The 18718-nt window shown below is 43.2% G+C and overlaps 2 protein-coding genes and 1 non-coding gene across 4 annotated transcripts; 1 reads left to right on the top strand and 2 right to left on the bottom strand.

The window, feature by feature from the left end:
- Nucleotides 1-347: 347 nt before the first annotated feature.
- On the bottom strand, nt 348-10338 carry rad23ab (RAD23 homolog A, nucleotide excision repair protein b). Of its 2 annotated transcripts, none has more exons than XM_068707816.1 (10): nt 10160-10338; nt 8924-9005; nt 8384-8463; nt 6949-7382; nt 6501-6547; nt 6046-6173; nt 5816-5933; nt 4338-4522; nt 3453-3611; nt 348-2170 (listed from the first exon to the last, which is right to left on the bottom strand). In XM_068707816.1, exons 1-10 carry the CDS (start codon nt 10226-10228, stop codon nt 2057-2059), a joined length of 1416 nt encoding a protein of 471 aa, XP_068563917.1. In that variant the 5' UTR covers nt 10229-10338; the 3' UTR covers nt 348-2056. The 2 variants fall into 2 exon arrangements, with proteins under 2 accessions (XP_068563917.1, XP_068563918.1); XM_068707817.1 differs by having other exon boundaries at nt 4338-4519.
- Nucleotides 10339-12055: 1717 nt separating this feature from the next.
- On the bottom strand, nt 12056-17358 carry LOC137870479 (calreticulin-like). The gene is made up of 9 exons (XM_068707801.1): nt 17179-17358; nt 16278-16379; nt 15557-15760; nt 15312-15406; nt 14996-15205; nt 14221-14334; nt 13842-13985; nt 13623-13715; nt 12056-12393 (listed from the first exon to the last, which is right to left on the bottom strand). The coding sequence occupies exons 1-9, from the start codon at nt 17270-17272 to the stop codon at nt 12154-12156; spliced, it is 1296 nt and encodes a 431-aa protein (XP_068563902.1). The 5' UTR covers nt 17273-17358; the 3' UTR covers nt 12056-12153.
- Nucleotides 17359-18048: 690 nt separating this feature from the next.
- trnah-gug (transfer RNA histidin (anticodon GUG)) lies at nt 18049-18120 on the top strand. The gene has a single exon. It is a non-coding gene; the product is annotated as a tRNA-His (tRNA).
- Nucleotides 18121-18718: the final 598 nt, after the last annotated feature.

Below are 18718 nucleotides of genomic sequence, written 5' to 3'. Positions count from 1 at the left end.
AGCTGACAAAGCATGCTATGTGGCACTTCAAATTCTTTCATCTGCAGAATAACGTAACAGACGGACCCTCCACAGTGAAAGACCATGATGACATGAGTCCTCTTCTACCAAACAGAACACCACAGCACACAGAATCTTAATGAGAGGTCAGGACACATGGTGTGTGACTGCACAAGTCATTGGAAGTTCAAAATAGAGTGCAAGGTGTTTTTGACCAAACGTTGAATGTATTTGCATTTAGAAACCCATTTCTGCCATTTCTTTTTGTAAAGATCAACAAATAACTTGAGAATAAAATATATATATATATATATATATATTTATTTATATATACTCGAGGTGAGTCAAAAAATAATGAAATAAAATACTTTATTTTCAGTCATACTAAGTAAAAATTATTAAATACTACTTCAAAATTGTTAAAGACCACGTCAAATGTTTTGTTTTGCTTTACTCATATTAAAGCAAAACAAGACACAAAGTGAAATACTGACTTAAGTCAAACTCAATATATATACCAATCAACTTTTTCTCTTTCTTTTTGGGGTTTTTTCGGGAGACACCCTACAAATGAATAGGTTAAAACAATGTAACTATGAGATATCAACACAAAACTTCCCCAGTTATTATTAAGTATTTTTGAAGTTGTCTGAAATGTTTGAATATGAAAATTAGGAATTATCTAATGGTAACTTTTGGTGAATTTAGGAGAAATCTGAAGACACAAATAGACAAAGTAGTAAAATATTTGTTTTCTTTCCACTAGTCTGTTATGGAAGTAAATAGTCCAAAATATCTAAATTGACCAGTGCATGTAAAACCAATGCTTTGTCCTGGGGTGCCTCCTGTTAAGTCAAAAATAATGACAGGAAGACAAAAAAACAAGATGGTACGTCAAAATGACAGTATTTTTGAAAAGTCACGTGACTTTCCATTCCTAACATTCCCTCTTGTTTTTCATTTGTTGTGGCAGGAATGGGCGGCAAACATAAAAACACTCCATTCAGTAACCTTGCAGATGTCATTTCCCTCGGATAGAACCACACAGAAACACATCTGCATGGTTAATGAAATGTAAAAACACCACCAGCTTTTGTGTCAGCTAAGCGTTTACATTGGGGTTTTTTTACCAAGGGATAACAGAAGCAGAATAGCTGAAATGATCTGACCTGAACTTTAATATAAAGCAATGCTAGCTCTCAAATGGCAAAGTCAACAGTTTGCATCACATTTTTCGGGCGAACCCAACATGGAGGGGTTTGTCATGTATTTATACACGACAGATACATTCTGGAGCCTACACACTGTGTGTGTGTGTGTGTGTGTGTGTGTGTGTGTGTGTGTGTGTGTGTGTGTGCAGTCTACGAGTTCAACACATGTTCTGCATGCAGCGTGTGTGAGCTGACTGCAGAGGAAACCCTCTAAACCAAAGCCCGTTGGCCTGTAAATATGGAAGCCCATTTTCGCCATTTGAAGAACATTTTTTAATCATAATTTCAACTTTTTATCTCATAATTTTGACTTTTTATGTGATATTTTCGACTTCTTATCTCAAATCTATGACTTTATATCTCATCATTTTGACATTTCTATCTCATAATTATAATTATGACTTTTTATCTCACAATTTTGACTTTGTATCTCAGAAGTATGACTCACCGTGGGATACTTTAATTATCAAGGCTAGGTTTTCATCTCATTTTCTTTCTGCTGGTGGAAATGGGCTCCCTTATGTAAAGGTGATGCAGACCGTTGGCGTTGTTTCCTGGCGGGACTTCTCTCGGCGTGATCACTCGGCACAAGCGGCGGCGGTAATGGTGGCAGCAGTGAGGAGCAGCTCGGCCCGAGCTGCTGTGACGATCATCACGGCTGTATGGAGGGGAGGCAGCGCAGCGACCTTTTGGACGGCACGTCGTCGTCTTCACCCACAGCATCAGACGCACAGTCACACGGCGTGAAAAACAGGTGTCCTCTCTCGTTCCTCCCCCGGTGGACCTCGTGTCGTCACCTGCTCTGCGGCCCTCTGGTGAGCGGCGACGCGTCAGGTGATGCTTGGCTACTCGTCGTCCCATGATTGCTGTAGCAGGAAGTTGGCGGCTAGATTCTCGTTCTTCTCGCAGGCGAAGTAGGCCTGGATGACTAAGCCTTCAGGGAAGCCCAGCGCTTTTAACTGGAACACACAACGCACATGTTCATGTTATACACACACACACACACACACACACACACACACACACACACTGAATGTTAAGGCCTGTACACACCAGGGGCATGATGGGAAATTTCCGCATTCAAAACTATTCATACTTTTTTTCATAAAAAGGTTTGAATAGATTTGCACAGGCAGAAGACCAAACACCAGGATGCTAGTGACAGCTTCTGGCACTCTGTCTGAGGTAAACAGTTTTATCACCTAAAGCTACTGTAAACTACTTCAATGAGTTTACTTTCAGTGAAATCTTCTGAGGGAATTTGAGTTTCCTCAGGTAAAGAGTTAGGCAGTGGATATGTCTAGGGCTTTTATTGTGAAAGGTAAGAACAGAAGGAGCGGATCTGGTCTGCTCTGCCTTTGTCAAGGTTGAAAGGAGGAATAAAGTTTGCTGTCTATGTCCAGACCAGGCTTCAACCTCTGATTAAACTTGCAGGAGGCGACTCCTCTGGTTGTATAGAAGTCTATGAGAAAAGGACCCTACTTCTCTCTTGATTTATTCCCTCAGTAAACATTGTAAACATGAGTTTATGGTCTCAATCTCTAGTTTCAAGTCTTCTTCAATACAGCATGATGTTTATTTAGTAAATGATGGTCCATTTAAAGTCAAACAGACCATAAAGCAGGGTGTGCTTTAGGGCGGGCTTACTGTAATGGACCGTGAAATCGTCAAACTCAAGGCTTCAAAACACCCGTCCACAAAGCAATGGGTGACGTCACCATGACTACTACTACTATTAAGCAGGGTATGCTTTAGGGCGGGGCTGCCTTGTGATGGACAGGTCTCTATGACACTCCTTCGCAGTCCAAATATAGTCACTTTCGCTCACTGGTTGCAAAAAACCAAGATGGCGACGCCCAAAATGCTGAACTGGAGGCTTAAAAACCGCAATCCACAAACCAATGAGTGGAGTCACGATGAGCGCTTCCACTATGCATGCTCTATGTATGTATTACATATACCGTCTATGGTTCAGACTACGGAGCCTCCCTGTTTTGTACACTATAGTGCACGTCTTGAGTAGGTCCGTTCCGCACAACGTGATTGGTTGATGATCTTTCATTAGCGTTGCGCAACATCAGAAAAATCAACCTAGTTCCAAACATGGAAACACGACACAACAAGATAAAGGAATACACCACATCTTAACAGATAAAACCCAAGGGTCGGTTCACTTCTGTTCCACGAAGCTCGGTGACTGCACACCACACACTTTGACCAAAACAGAAGGAGGTAACTGACCCTCTCAATGGCCTCCTTCTCCTGTGGGGTGACCTGGATGTAGTTGGTCTGTGGGGACACCTGGGCCTCGGCCTCGGCCTCGGCCCCCTCCCCTGCCGTGTCTCCAGCTCGTGGCTCATTCAGCATCTGCACAAAACGCTCCTGGTGCTGCGTGATTTGCTGTAAGTCACACAAACATACAATGTAAATACTACAAATAACTAATATACGGGTTCCCAGTCTCTACACTCCTAGAAATAAGAGTTCCAAACGGGTTCTCCCTGAACAGTTGAGGTTCCACCCAGAACCGCTTGCTTCTGAAGATCTTCTTTTTTTTAAGAAAAGGTTCTTTGTAAGACTAAGGGTTCCACGAAGAACCCTTTTCACCAGAAGAACCCTTTTTGGGAGAAAGAGTTCTTACGGAAAAAAAGGCCCACAATCCAGCCCACACACCACCAGAAACTGTGATTGGGAACCGTGATTGTTGTTGTTGTTAGGGTTCTCCGTAGAACCCCTGGGTGAGTTCTAGATGAAACCCCTAGAATATAGCAAGGTTCTTGATAGAAACCCTGGGTGTATTCTACATGCAATCTTTGAAATATAAAAGGGTTCTCTGTAGAGCCCCCTGAGTGGGTTCTTGGTAGCACGCTTAAAATGTGGAAAGGTTCTGAATAGAACCCCCAGAGAGGGTTCTGGTCGGAACCACTACACCATAGAAGGTTCCACCATTGTGGAATTGCATTTTCCAGCTGATCCAAGAGGCTTTTTAAAGAGTTTATTAAGCTTAAGAAGAAGGAGGATTTTCTCAAAACAAATTTGTACTTTAGTGCAAAATATAATTTAAATATACACGTGGTTATTATGCATTTAAATGAAATAGATATCAGTGAGTGTGCTGGTACGTACCTGCAGCAGCTGCGGGTTGTCTCTGCCTAGCTGCTGCAGAAGGGCCGGTAGGAGGGCAGGGTTCTGCTGGATGATCTGTCTCATCTGCTGGAACTGAGGCTGGTTCCTCAGGAACTCCAGAGGGTTCCCCGTGGAGACAGAGCCTCCACCGGCAGGGGGAGGCTGGCTGCTGGACGCTGGCCCTGCTGGAGAGGAGACGCGCTGGTTACTGCCGGTGTTGTTTAGTGTGATAGAGCGGAGACCGTTTGCTGACAAAATAATCCGAACCCGAACCCCATATATCAAGGTAGCTAAATATTGTTGGTCCAGGGCAATCAAGGATTCTAACATATGCATTAAAACATAAATCTCTACGTTCACACTGCAAGCCTTCGTGCTCAATTCCCACTATTGCTCGGATCACATTTTTATTGTTTGACTGTTGACACATTTTTTTTAAGATGTGGCGAATATCAGATTCCAGCGTGAGCTGGTCACAGTCCTGAACTGACCCGCATGTGGAAAGAACAAAGACGAGGACAGAGGCCAGGGAAGTCTTCGTTAATGTGTGTGTGTGTGTGTCTGTGTGTGTGTGTGTGTGTGTGTGTGTGTGTGTGTGTGTGTGTGTGTGTGTGTGTGTGTGTGTGTGTGTGTGTGTGGATGCAGAGTCGGACCCGGGAGCGGTGGGACCGTGATCGTGATCTAGAGAGACATAAAACGTCGACTGAATTCCGATATGTTAAAAAGACCAGTGTCTGATTTAGGAAATGGAAAATATCAGATTCCATGTGATTTGTGCCGTTTACAAAATCTACAAATAAGAACAAAAACAAATGTGGTCAACCGCAGTGTGAAAGTAGTGTTGTTAACGTCGGTTCAATAACCTGTTTGTCTTTTGCTAACGATGAAGAGAAGTTAGCCGTACCGTAACTAGCATGTTATCTTTGTAACGTTGGCGACAATACGTTCACTACTCTTTAATAACTATAAGGTTATTCCAGTTACAGCATGCATTGTCCAACCCATGTTACTGTACTTTTCACCCTAAATAAAAAAAGGAGCATAATGTCATTATTAACTAAATAAGGAAGGAACGTGCTGTTTACTGTGTGAATGTAGTTTATTGTTGACCAGTGAGCCGCATACAGAACTACAAACAGTTCCTGGACCATGTGAGAGTACTAGCCCCGGAGCGGGGGTCCATGAGTACGGATAGGTGTCGTTAGGATTTGATCAATACTACTACTCTTACCAAAACTCTTAGTGGTTGTTTTCCACAAAAGAAAAATCTGAAATGGAATAGAATATATTTATATTCTAACTCAAATCTTTTGTGTTTCTTTAGCAGCAACGGAAATATTGACAACAGCAAAGTCACCATATAAACTCACTGGAAACAAAGCTAAAATGTCAATCAAATAAAGATTATATTCCTGAGTGAAGTTAAGTTAATCAGTCATGTATCTGCATCAATAGAGGTGATACATGTGTGCTCTTACTGTTTGAGGCTGCTGGGGGCTGTCGGGGTTCTTGCGTAGCGGGAGCGAGGGGGTTGGATGGAGCGCTGGGTCCGACTGGCTCCCGAGGTGGCGGATCACTGGCCTCGGCTGGAATACCCTGCAGTGCATAAACATTGACTTCACATTCCGGAATACAGCGAGAATGGAACCCCCAGACCTCTAGACCCCCAGACCCCCAGCCCCCCAGCCCGGGCTGGTTCCATCCTCACCGTGAGCAGATACTCCACTGCTCGGTCTGGGTTGTTGTAACTGGCTCTGAGCGAGGCGACGACCTGCTCCCGCTCGTAACCCATGGACATGATCTCCGAGACCAGGTTCTCATAGGCTGGACCCGTCACTGTGGAAACCACGGGAGAGGGAGGGGCAGCGACCAATCAGTTAGAAAACCTATGTCGTGGCACTACATTTCCCACAAGGCTGTGCAAACGGTGAGTTCACTTTAGCTCTGTTTGTTTAATCACCATCAGTTAACATTTTGGTGAATTTGTAGCATGAAAGCTCGTGCTGCATTAGCAGCTGCTACTTCCCAGAACAATGGTTGTACAGAAAACAATCCCATTTTAAAACAAAAAGCAAAGCAAAAACATAACCCATACAACATAACCCATACAGAGGTGTGTTGTCTGTTAAGACAGCAGGACTTAAAGTCACAGGTATGTGTTACCCAGTATAGACGCTGCTTCTTCAAGGAGACCCAGTTCATCGACGAGGCTTTGAGAGAAAGAACATACACACAATTACAGTAAGCATCCATTAAGAGCTAGCTCGGTGAGGCTGGTAATGCTAACACACTCCTAGTGGCAGTGCTCACATGCTGTTGTTTAGCATTGGCTACATTGGAATCACACACAAGGTACGGCTGAGGCTGATGGTGATGTTATACGTTTTACAGGTATTTAGTCATAAACCAAAGTATATCCGTTTAAGACACACACCGACCCTGACTCTCTGTAGAGAGTTGAAGTCTTTTCATCCCATTAGAACTAGTTCAAAAGAAATTAATCATCTAAAGCAGGTTCCTGTGATCCCAACACAAGCTTTTCTAGCTAACCCTAGACCATCTCTCGGACTACCAGACAAAACAGTAGACGTAAGCATAGGTTTCCTCCAACCTGACAGCGGTGGAAAGGACTTCTGAAGGGTCGGACGGCTCGCTCTCGGGGTCATCCTTCGGCTTTTCTTCTGGCTGGGTAGTAGGGGTGGGGGGGTCCGCGGGGGCCGGGGCTGTCTGGGCAGCCTCGGGAGCCGGGGCCGGGGCGGAGGCCGGAGTGGCAGCCGAAGCCGAGGCCGGGGCCGAGTCTGGGGTCGAGTCTGGGGCCGATTCTCGGGTCGTGTTCGAGTCGAGGGCTGCGGTTGCTTCGACAGAAACCGGGGGGGTGCTGTCTGGGACCGGGAGCGGGGGTTCGGAGCAAGGGACCGACTGCGGGGCGGGCGTGGGGGCAGACACTGAAGACACTGCCGTGGAGGGCCCTTGTGTTGAGGGGGAGGCTGCAGCCGGTTGTGGCGTTGGCTGTGGGGCCGCTTGAGGAGGGGGGGCTGGTTTAGGCTGTCAAGACATTTGAGAATGGATCATTGTCGTGCGGATGTGATGACCAAAGGTGGCAGCGCTGCATTGTTCACTTCACTCAACTGGACCAGGCTCTTAAGTTTATTCCCAAGTAATATAAAGTAATATAAAACAAAAATCCTAGTCGCTTATAAGGTCGGATAACAAATTGTAATTACGTGTATTTATTATACATTTCAGTAGAGAACGGAGCTCTTCGGTCAATAGAGCCTCCCGCTGACAGACACGGCGACTTTATGTCGATCCCACGAAGTTTTGGTCAAAAAACCTGCCGTTATTTGCATGCAGTAAAAAATGTTTTCGCCTATTCTAAAATTGGTGTATTCAAATATTTCTGCGTACTGGAATCCCTGCACAGTCTTTGAATTGCATTCGTGTGTGATGATGTTAGTCCCCTAAGTAGCAATGTCATTGTAGTGAGACCGTTCTGTGAAATGTAACGTCACTTATACAGTGACCTGTGAAAAAATGATGTCTTTTTTTACGGTGTTCTCTGCGTCTTAATTTGGTAAAAAGTGGTAAAAAATGGTTAAATTTAGCACTAAATCTGTGGAATAAAAGGTATCAACCCAAACATTGGCTGGACTGTGGGGGACGGGAAGAGGTTAAGCTCAATGAACTGAAACATGCAGCGATGTGGGGCCCAGCCAGTGGAGAGAACTCAACAACGTCAACATTCTGAACGGAATCCTTTGTTTTTCCTGTTGAAATGTTTGTTAATGCAGTAGCTAACAAGGAAGCGCAACAGGAAATAAACTGGGACACATTTAGAATGTTTGAGTTCACAGCTTTGAGCTGCTCGGAGGCTTTTAATGTGAAATGTCTACGGAGGAAGTCTTGAGGTTAGCTTAATAGAAAAGTTAAAAGTAAAAAAATACTGGAAATAATAAGAGAATAGAAACAGTATTTCTGTTAAAAGAAAACTCATGGCAGCAGAGTATGACATGGCTAAAAAAAAAAAAAAAAGGAGAGACACTAACCTTGGTAACCATGACCACCACAAAGTTTTTCTCATCAATTCTGTACTCTTTCAGCGCGGTGTCATCGTTCAGGATTTTGCCTGTGACATTCAAGGAGAAATTGCAAATTAGAAAAGATTCAGGACACGATTTATTAATAAGAAGCTAAGATAGAAAAAAAAATGTAGATCTGAAGCACTCATGCTAACAGTTTATTAGTTTCAGGAGATTGTCCACACATGAAAACATAGTTATGAATATTATAGTCTCCTTCTGAAAACCAGCCTGGTTAGGCTAGTTTCACAAGTGACAGGGATTCTGAGAGCTGCTGCTGTTGTAACAATACATACAGTATATACCTTGAACAATGCTTTTGAAAGTTAAAAGTAAAAGAGTAAAAAGTTGAAAGAAATGTGTTTTGAGTTGTCCCCATTTATCATTTTAACAAATACTCGCCAATAGAACACACCAGGCATTTTGTGGGGCCGTGATGTCACAGAATATGATAATTCAATATGTTTTGTTTGTCTGTATCTCTTTCAAAGTCATCCTCCGGCTCACCTGCATAGATTAGTTTTTGTCCTGCAGCAGGAAATGCATCCTTTCCTCTGTCCTTCTCTATTTTCTCCTTCAGGGCTTCAACCTGTGAACAACATAAACAGAAGAAACAATAATATTTCCATAGCTGTTGGCAAAAAGTTATGTTAAGTTAAGACATATATATTGTTTTTTTCTTAAAATCAGTTTGTCTGGGTACTAAAGCTTTTTTTTTGTGAGTCCATTTGTGTCCATTTAACTAATCTTGTATTTTCACTATGTATGCATTTTTTTCTCTTTTGTTTGTTTCTATATATATATATATATATATATATATATATATATATATATAAAATTTGTTTCAACATGCAATCCTAATAATTCAGTTTAATGTTAACGGAATTGTTTATTATTAATTAATTATTGTTTATTAGTTACTTTCTACGGTGTGTAATGTTTTGGGTTATTGTGAGTAACGTGATATCACTTCCCAGGGTACATTATTAGTTCAATACGCCTAACATTAAGGACTGCATGTTGTTTACTATATGATAAAAAAACAAATTCTAAAAACTATTCGCTCTTTTCTCCAAAAAAAGATTTACTAACCAGCATTACCATAACTACAGAGAGGAGGGTTAAAATATTGCATCGTCATTCATGGTGAGACTAAAACAAGTCAAACACTGTCAAGCTCAAAGAAAGTACAAAGATTGTTTCCGGCAAGTGTTTTCAATATAAACCCTCCATGCCGCTCGTACGTTTTAAAATCACCTAAGAACACCAATTAAAAGAGTCTAGGCAACCAGTGGAATACGGACTATACATTTTACTGTACCGTTTGACTAACAAAAACATAACTTTGATTACAATGTCTTTCTAGAGAGTGTACGGCGTGCTTTGATATGCGTGTCAATAGATTACAGGTGTTACGCTTTTACTTTGAAGGGAAACTTGCTCAGTTCCGATCTTCCACAAGCTAACTTTACGTTACCCCACATGAACTCAGTTACAGTGAGACCCCGCAGAATTGCTTACATCTCTGACCGCCACATATTTGTGTGACATATAAGTAACGTGACTTTTTAAAATAAGCTAAATAACTATCTCTTTTAAAGAGTTGAGCAGCCTCTACGGTTGTAGCGGCTAGTGTTATCTCTTAATATTAGCTAACGACCCCCGTATGCTACAGTCTCTCTGCCTGCCTCCCCCGGCCTCACCGTGTTTACTTCAGCCCCGGTAACTTCTAACGTTACTCACCGTCAATTCTGGGTCTATTTCTACTTTGAATGTCTGCTGTTGGAGGGTCTTCAGTGTTATCGTCAGCATCTTGCGGCGCAGTGTCAGAGGCGGCTGGGGTCAAAAACGAGAGAGCTGACGGCAATTTGTCGCCTGTAGCCGCTCTTTTTTCGCACAGGACTGAATCAAGTGTATGTAGCTGTGACTCAGCTGTCTCAGAGCCGCGGAGCAGACTGGGGGGGTTGGGGGGCACGGGCGCCATCTACTGCCGGATAGGAGGCACGACACACTGCTGCCTTCATGTGCTGTCGGAAATATCCCAACGCTGAGGGGGGGTGGACTAAATGAGCATTTTGTTTTTATCTCTTCATGTCTTGGCTTTTCTGACCCCATTTTCTTTCAACGTCTGTCTAGAAGAGGTACCAGTATTCAAGGATATTCTGACTTTTAGTCCCTTGTATGGGTCAAGTTCCACAAACACAGGATTCTTTTTTTTAATGGAGCAAATAAAAAAAACATCTAAAACAAACCACAGGATTCTACACACCACAGAACTCAACCAACATAATATTTACTATCTGATGAACTGACCTTTATGTGTAAAATCAATGGACTTTCACTTTAAGCATCAAATTCAGTTATTCAAATTTGACATACTTATATTGCCTTATTCATACCATCTTAGACTCTGCATAACTCTAATATCAGTAAACAGAGATGCTAATAAAACATATCATATTTAAGTATTTTTCCCACTTCTGTTTCCATTGTAGCAGATACTTTGGTTAAAATCTAATCCTATAACTACCCACCTTGGATTATAGCACTAATAGACGTGTTCTAAGCGGCAAAGCCATGCATTCAAGAGACACTGGAGGAAATACACCACCCAAGACTGAAGTACGTAAAGGCTTCTTCTTTGTGCGTCTGCAACATGAATGAATTCATGCAAAGGGATCCATTTTCTCATCTAAGTCGATGTGTCATCAACTTCGACAAGCCAGTGTGACTCGATTGTTGGCTTCATAATAAACTTTGGTCTCCCCCCCAGGTTAACAGTGCCAATAGTGCAAACAGTGCTGATAGAGCTAAAAGCGTTAACGGGATTTCATTCTCAGTTTGAATTGGTGGACGGCTGGAGAAAGATCAAGACATCGGCATCCACTGGCCGAGACCATCTTCATGCAGAGACACACAAAACCACCTGTTATCATGTGACCAACACTTTGATCAAGTGACGACAACTGAGCCAAAGTAAACTTGCTGAGGAAGGCAGTGGGATATCTCTCTCACACTCTCCCTCACACACACACACACACACGAAAACAGGAGTCAGCTTGTAGAGAGGCTTCAATTTTATTCACTTATACAGAGCAGTGTTCACACACAGAGCAGTCACTCATTCAGAACAATGAGGAAAATGGCGATTGTAAGAATCACAGTTTGTTTAATGCAGTCTCTCTGTCTCTCTCTCTCTCACACGCGCACACACACACACCGAGTTGCAGGAAGGACGTAAGCCCCGAATCAGAGCGTTAGAAACTGACGTGTTTTCAGGGAATCACTGTAATGATTGAATAAATTATGAAGGGGGTCATTTTAAAAAAGAAAAAAAAAAGAAAAGAAAAGAAAAAGAATGGTACTACATTATACAGGAGGAATAAAAGTGCATGAACCAGACATCACAAACCCTCGATTTATCCCAACAAAGGCAATAATAAGAATGAATTGGCTCTGCGTGAGACCGTTCAGTGAGTCGCATTAAATTAGAACATTCTTAACCAAAGCAGACACACAAACAGAGGGAAACAAACACGTAAACCCTACTCCCTTCTCTAATTTGAAAGCTAAAAAAAACAAACATGGGAATCGATAAAAAAAGAAATCTGACCTGACCCCACCTTCCTCCCCTCCCCCGCCCCTACACCTGAATAAAAGGCTGCTGTATTAAAGGCCAGTGTCCATAGGGCTTTCTCTGATTTTCCCTTCGTTGGTTTCGAAGCACACAGCAGTCTCTACAACTCGTCCTTCCCTTTGGCGTCGCTGTCCTCCCCTTCTGTCCCGGGGGCGTCCGTCTCCTCGTCGTGCTCGCCCTCTTCCTCCTCATCCTCGCCGTCTTCCTCCTCATCCTCCTCCTCCTCCTCCTCTTCTTCTTCGTCGCCGCCGTCAGTGTCCTTCTTCTTGCTCTTCTCCTCCTCCTCCCTCACTTTCCTGTCCATGTCCTCCTGCTCGTCCTTCATCTTCTTCTCTGGTTCCTGGTGGGCAAAGAGGACAAGCCGTTTGATGTTTTCAACAGGTGTTGTTTCAGTTGACAATGCTCAATACTACTAGATGGGTGTTCTTAAAACAAGTGCAGGTATTTTGATGTCAACAACACTTTTGATTCAAATCACACTCTGGAAACTTGTCTAGTGGTCAATAGAGGAATATACATTTTCTTCATGTACAACATTATGTGCTCCTTTCACCTAAAAATACCATTTTGTCTAGACCTAGCTTAACCCTCTATGATCTAGCCTGTGAGCTAGACCTAGCTTAACCCACAAGTAGCTAGCCTGTGTGCTAGACCAATGCTAACCTTCTAAGAGCTACCCTGTAGGCTAAACCTTGCTTACTTTGTGAGCTAAAACTAGTAAAACCAGCTTGGAACAAGCCAGTGAGCTAGACCGAGGTTAACCCGCTAGAAGCTAGCCTGTGACCTACACCTAGCGGCTTAAGCCAGTCCTGTGAGCTAGGACTAGCTTAACATGTTACGTAAAGACTGGGGGGAAAAAAAAAAAAAAAAAAAAAAAAAAGAGTTTTATAAAATCTGGAATGTCAGTCCCATACACATGGCTCTCCTCATCACTGCTGCTGCTTCATGATATGCTTTACCAGGCAACCTTGATCAACAGGTACACATTAGTAGAGCAGAACCAACCAAGCAGGAAGTAGTGCTACCGGGAATCAAACCCACACTACATTGCATAGGCTTTCAGTACATACTGCAGCTGCCCGTAAAAAGCGATGCACTGGTTCATTTGGATATACTACTTCCTCATAACAGCACCTTGAACATTAACCCCGTTGCTTGCTGGATATATATAGCCAGAGAAGCACGATGGTTGCAGTTGGACATCCCGGTATTTTTTTGAGATACTACATTAAACATACTATGTATTGAGACAAACTAAATCTTTGCCCGGCATACTAAGCAGTATGGTGGTATGGGAATTGGAACACAGCCCAGTGTCCTAGCAGTGGTGGGCGTGAACTTAAGGCTGCTTTTCTTCACTTTCCACTGAACAGCTCCGGGTACTTATGATGAGTCATTTGTTTTATAAGCATGTCATTATTTGACATTTAAAAAAAAAAAAAAGCACATAAGCTATTTAACGCAACAAAAATCAATAGATGAATTGTTAATGAAAATGTTTTGTTCAGTCTAGAAGACACAGTGTGGTGTACAGTAGGCACTACATACAGCATTGATATACAGCCCTACCTTAGTAACTCCCCAGGTTTCCTGCCCGAACTCTTCTGCCTCTTTGACATCGTCAGCGATCAGGAAGTTGTCAAAGATGGTGCCAGATTTAACCTGAACAAAGACACCAATCATGCGAGCGTTAATTCCTCAACGACGCCACATATGAAACAAGTTGTTCTGTACACACATGTTCAGTAACTCCCTTATTACAACTCATTGGGTGGTAATAATCATTACCTGCCACAGATCCAGGCCCAGCACTCCAATGTTATCAAACTTGTACATGGTGGCGTCCTGGGTGTACTCCGGGTTGTCGATCTCAGGGTGGACCCAGGGCCCTTTGTAGTCGGGGTTCTCAATCTGCTTGGGTTTCCACTCGCCCTGCAAAGGCGACACAAGAAAAGGTTAGGACTAGTGATTGGTACAGGCTATTAGATCAAGTCCATGATGGAAGCAATGTCTTCACTTAACCCAAATCTATAAAAAAATAAAAAATAAAATAAAAAAAAAAAAAAAAATACACAAACACCGGTAAAAAGATTTCAAACGGTGATCAATAATTTTTGTCTATAAAAAGCTCCAGCCCTGCCGTGTCCTCCGCTGTAAAAAGCCGCACCTTGTACTCTGGGTTGGTGATCATGGCAGGTTCCCACTCTCCGTCCATGTCCTCGTCCCAGTCGTCAGGCTTCTTGGCATCGGGGTCAGGGATGGTCTCCGGCTTGTCCCATTCCTGGGAAGGGAGCAGAAATAGAGTTACCGCCGAAGTCCGAAATTGTAAACACGAAATGCTATAACACTGTGCACACTTAATGCTATAACACTGTGCACACTTAATGCTTCATCCACACTCTCTCGTCTCAGCGTGGAAAAGCACATCGCTATCGCCAGATAACTGACAACTTTGTTCCGATCATTTCTTGTAGTGCAAAAGGCTGGCAGAATGAGCAAGGCAGCTAAGTAGCCAGCCGTCCGCTGTAGTTATGGTGCTAATTCCACCAAGCTTTGATGCTACACTGGTTACAGAAAATGAGCCTAACAGTGGGCCATCTATCCATCTCTAGTAGCGTTCAGTGCGAGCGTGCATAATGTGACTTTTGTGACACAATACTGTTAAAGCTGTCTAACAAAAGGGCGATCGGCTCAGAAACCTGCTGATCATAATATACCGCTATACCTCCTGAGCAACGTGAGCAGACTACGCTGTATTTTTCGGTCCATCATTTGGTTTGGATTTCGGTAAAATCTCTCTATCCGCCTCAGGGAAGTGTTAGCTGGGTCTGAAAATAAACCCAGGGGCCTGTTCTAAGAATCCTATTTATTGGGTTATCTGGATAACTTTTGAGCAACGCCCGGGGGCCCCCCCACAAAAGAACAGGGGTCCGATCTCCTACCTCAGACTTGGTGTCGGTGGGGTCGTCGATCTTGGCCCTGTCGTCCCAGTCGCTGGGTTTCTTGGCATCTGGGTCCTTGATCTTCTTTGCAGGCAGCATGTCCCAGTCGTCCTCCAGGGAGCCGGACTCCACCTTCTCGTTGTCGATCTTCACCTCGTACGTCTGGTCCGGATTCAGGATCAGCGTGTACAGGTGGGTCAGCTCGTCATCCTGGAGAGAAGGGGGTGAAGGGGGAATTTAGGAGAGAGCAAGAATCTCTAAATTCATGTTCACAGGAATCTAACATTTTCCAAAACGGGCTTTAAGCAGTAGCTACCTTGCATTTGATGTCTTTCTTGATGAGGTGGTTCTGGCCCTTGTAGTTGAAGATCACGTGAACCTTCTTTGTGCTGTACCCACAGATGTCAGGCCCTGGAGACAATAAGTTATTTATTGATATTTTTTTTTTTCAACATTAGCTCAGTCGAAGCTACATTTCAAAACAGCTGAATGTGAAAATGCATCAATGCTCTCTCTCCCCAAACAGTTGTGTTCTTTGATCGGGGCCTCGTTGCGACTCACCGAACATGATGTAATACTGAGAGTCCCCGTGCATGTTGCTCTGGTCGAGGTCAGAGGGGAAGATCTTGACGTAGCCGCCCCCGCAGTCGATCTTCTGCTCGTGCTTGATGGTGAACTGGACGACCAGGGGCTTCCCCTCGTTGCTAAAGGGCTCGAAGCGAGCCGACAGGGCGTAAAAGCGGGCGTCCTGGCTGGTCTGGAGACCTGAGAAATAGGAGTGAACAGCTGTTGGCGACAAGCGCTCAAAGCTTTTCGTGGCTTTTTGTTTGTGACAGTGTTGCAGTTTTTCTTCTTGAACAGGTTTTCCTTGTAAAAAAATGCTTTTATTCTAAATAAGATGAATCATGAATATGTATATGCCAGATACTCTGTGCTTGAGGACATAACCAAGCCTGCATCAGGAGCCCAAAAAGTTCCAGGATTACTTTGTAAAATGTCAATGAGTAAACATGGGGGAGTACTCCAGCACAGACAACAGGACCCCATGTATTAAGAGTCGGGGGTGTTACTAGGGGCCCAGGGGCTAACCCTGACAGGTTATTCCAGTTCTGGAGCTAGTCTCAGCACATACTGTAGAAACAGATTCCTTCTCTTTGTAGTGGCTGTAGCTGGAGCAGGTCATATACACAAACCTATTTTGCCTACATTTGCATGATAACACCCCATCTGTCAGTATCAGAGATGAGCGTCAATGAAAGAATAAAAAAGAAAAAGAAATTACCTTTATCAGCCTCTGCGTCCCCGTAGAACTTCCCAGCGGTCAGCTTCCACTGGCCGTAGTCTGACTTGTGCTTAGACTCGGCCCACCGGCTCGTCCATCCATCTGAAACGCAGCAAACCAACTCAACTGGTTACTGACTGCCACTTCCTGTTAGTCGACACACTTCAATATTACAACATACATCCATTCCACCGCTTGTTGCAGACGCACACTTGCTGCACTGAATTTGAAGGGGGCGTCACAATAAAAGCTGAAATTTAACCAATACTGGTTTAGTGCACATTTTAATAGTTTATAATACTCAAATATATTCTAGGTATATACCAGGTGCTAACAGCTCTTTTTTTAAAATGTATTTTTTACATTTGACTTCGAAGTTCTGCTTTTATTTGAACTGGGTCAACACATTGAGGAGATGTATTAAGTAGCGTTTGGTTCATTTGAACAGAAAAGCGTTCAAACAGCACTACGACCTGAGCTGAAGCTCAATACGCCTCAGAGCAAAATCAAAAGTGAAAGAATATTTGGATTTGCATGAGAGGGTCCGAGCTAATGCATTAATTTGGTTTTCCCATTCCATTATGACAATAATATTACAGCATTTACGGTACAGTACAGTTACATTATTGCTAACGTTACTTTAGCTAACGTTAGTTTTCTTTTGGCTAACATTACCTCTCGGTTGACTATTAGACATAACGTGGCCTAGCCTATTGTAACGGGTTAAATGAATGCAGTGAGAGTATTTAAAGGAACGTTTTCGTTTTTAAAAAAAGGCCAGATATCAGAAATATAAACTACCGACCGACACTGTTCAAAGACAGTTGAGGCAGCCACTTTCACAACACGAGCATTCACACAGAGAGGACATGGAAGACGTGGAATTGTTAAGTTACCGCACCTCCGTCCAGAAACTGTTCCTTGAAGTACACGGTAGCATCAATGGTGACAGCTATCGACGCAAAAACTGCGAGAATCGCCGCTGGCAGCTTCATGTTGGCAGCTTATGACCGGCGTCCAGGACGTAGAAGTGAGCAGGTTCGAGGGTGAAATCGGCTAATAAAGGCTCGAGGAGACGTAACCTGAGAATTTCAACGGTGACAAGCACTGCACAGATGGCCGCGTCTCATTGGACGAGCCTCTCTCCAATGAAATGAGACCACGAGTTACTTTTCGGAGAGGCTCGGCTCGCGTCGGACGAGGATCGGAGAGGGGCGGAGTCACGAGGCGACTTGGCTCTCCTGCTGTATTAAGGCGCTGTGGGGGACAAGAGTGATTACTTCCTACCTGGAAATAGCAACATCCGAACATAAAACAGGCGACAGGGGTAAAAAGCCGTTCGCTAGACGGTATGCTGGTAGACTAAAAGATAATATCGGTTTTATAATGGGGCCCTAATACTGCAAGTGTTTGGCATTTACTGCCATTATAAGAATATAAAATATTCATTTTTTTTATTCAAAAGGCTGGTATAATTAGTTTGACTCAGGATTCATTAGTTAAGGTTTTGGAGGACAGTTTTTAAAGGCCACCCTTTGTATGGTGAGTGGTTTGAAATACGAGTTACCCAAATGCACCAAACAAAATAATTTGTAATCATTTCAAATATTTCAAATGCAATGGCCGCATTTTATTCTTGTTTTCATGTGCATCATTTATGATTGGCCTTATCGATCATTTGTATGTTTTATCACTTTTTGTATTATCTCAATGGCTGTTTACTCTTTGGTTGGACAACTGACACGTCGTGTGTCATCCTGGGGGATAACTCGCCGTGATCGTATAGTGGTTAGTACTCTGCGTTGTGGCCGCAGCAACCCCGGTTCGAATCCGGGTCACGGCAGTTTTGCACAAAGTCGTAATGTATGAGGAATGGAGAGTAATGCTGCAGCCAAACACTGTAAAATGAAACATCGGTAAGGTGCTTTAAAAACGCGGTGACGGCGTAAAAGGCATTTTCTCTGGGCTGTGAGCTCAACCCACTGCAAACGAATCAAACAAACACATGCAAATAATATAAGCAAATAAAGCAAATATCTTTGACCGCACATGCACTGCAACTTTTCAGAACCCATAGTAAGGACAAGTAATCTACAGGGCGGTGTTGCTGACTTGACAAATACATCACTTTTTTAATTTGTTTATTAACAATTTGTTTGTTTCATTAAGTAACGCTCTCCTCCCACATTAAGTGGGAGGAGTCCTGTGTCACCATTGACAATTTTAAATCACATTTTTTTTCCCCTCTTGACTTATTCTGGTTTTTAATCTGCTGTTTGTTTTATTCAGTTTCTCCAAACTGCAAAGTTTCTTTTTCATTTTTACTTTTCTTTTATTGATGTATTGTATTGCATTACGTATTGTTGCCCTTTATGCACCTTTTCCTGTCTTTAATTGTGTAGAATTGTATTGAGGCAGATCCTAACCCATTCACCTCTACT

This window comes from Cebidichthys violaceus, unplaced genomic scaffold, assembly GCF_023349555.1.
Source record: "Cebidichthys violaceus isolate CVI_PGR_0920_01 unplaced genomic scaffold, fCebVio1.0.p SCAF_13, whole genome shotgun sequence".
NCBI lineage: Eukaryota > Metazoa > Chordata > Actinopteri > Perciformes > Stichaeidae > Cebidichthys > Cebidichthys violaceus.
Note: the sequence above shows the minus strand (reverse complement) of the source record. Positions and strands in the feature narration are given on the sequence as shown.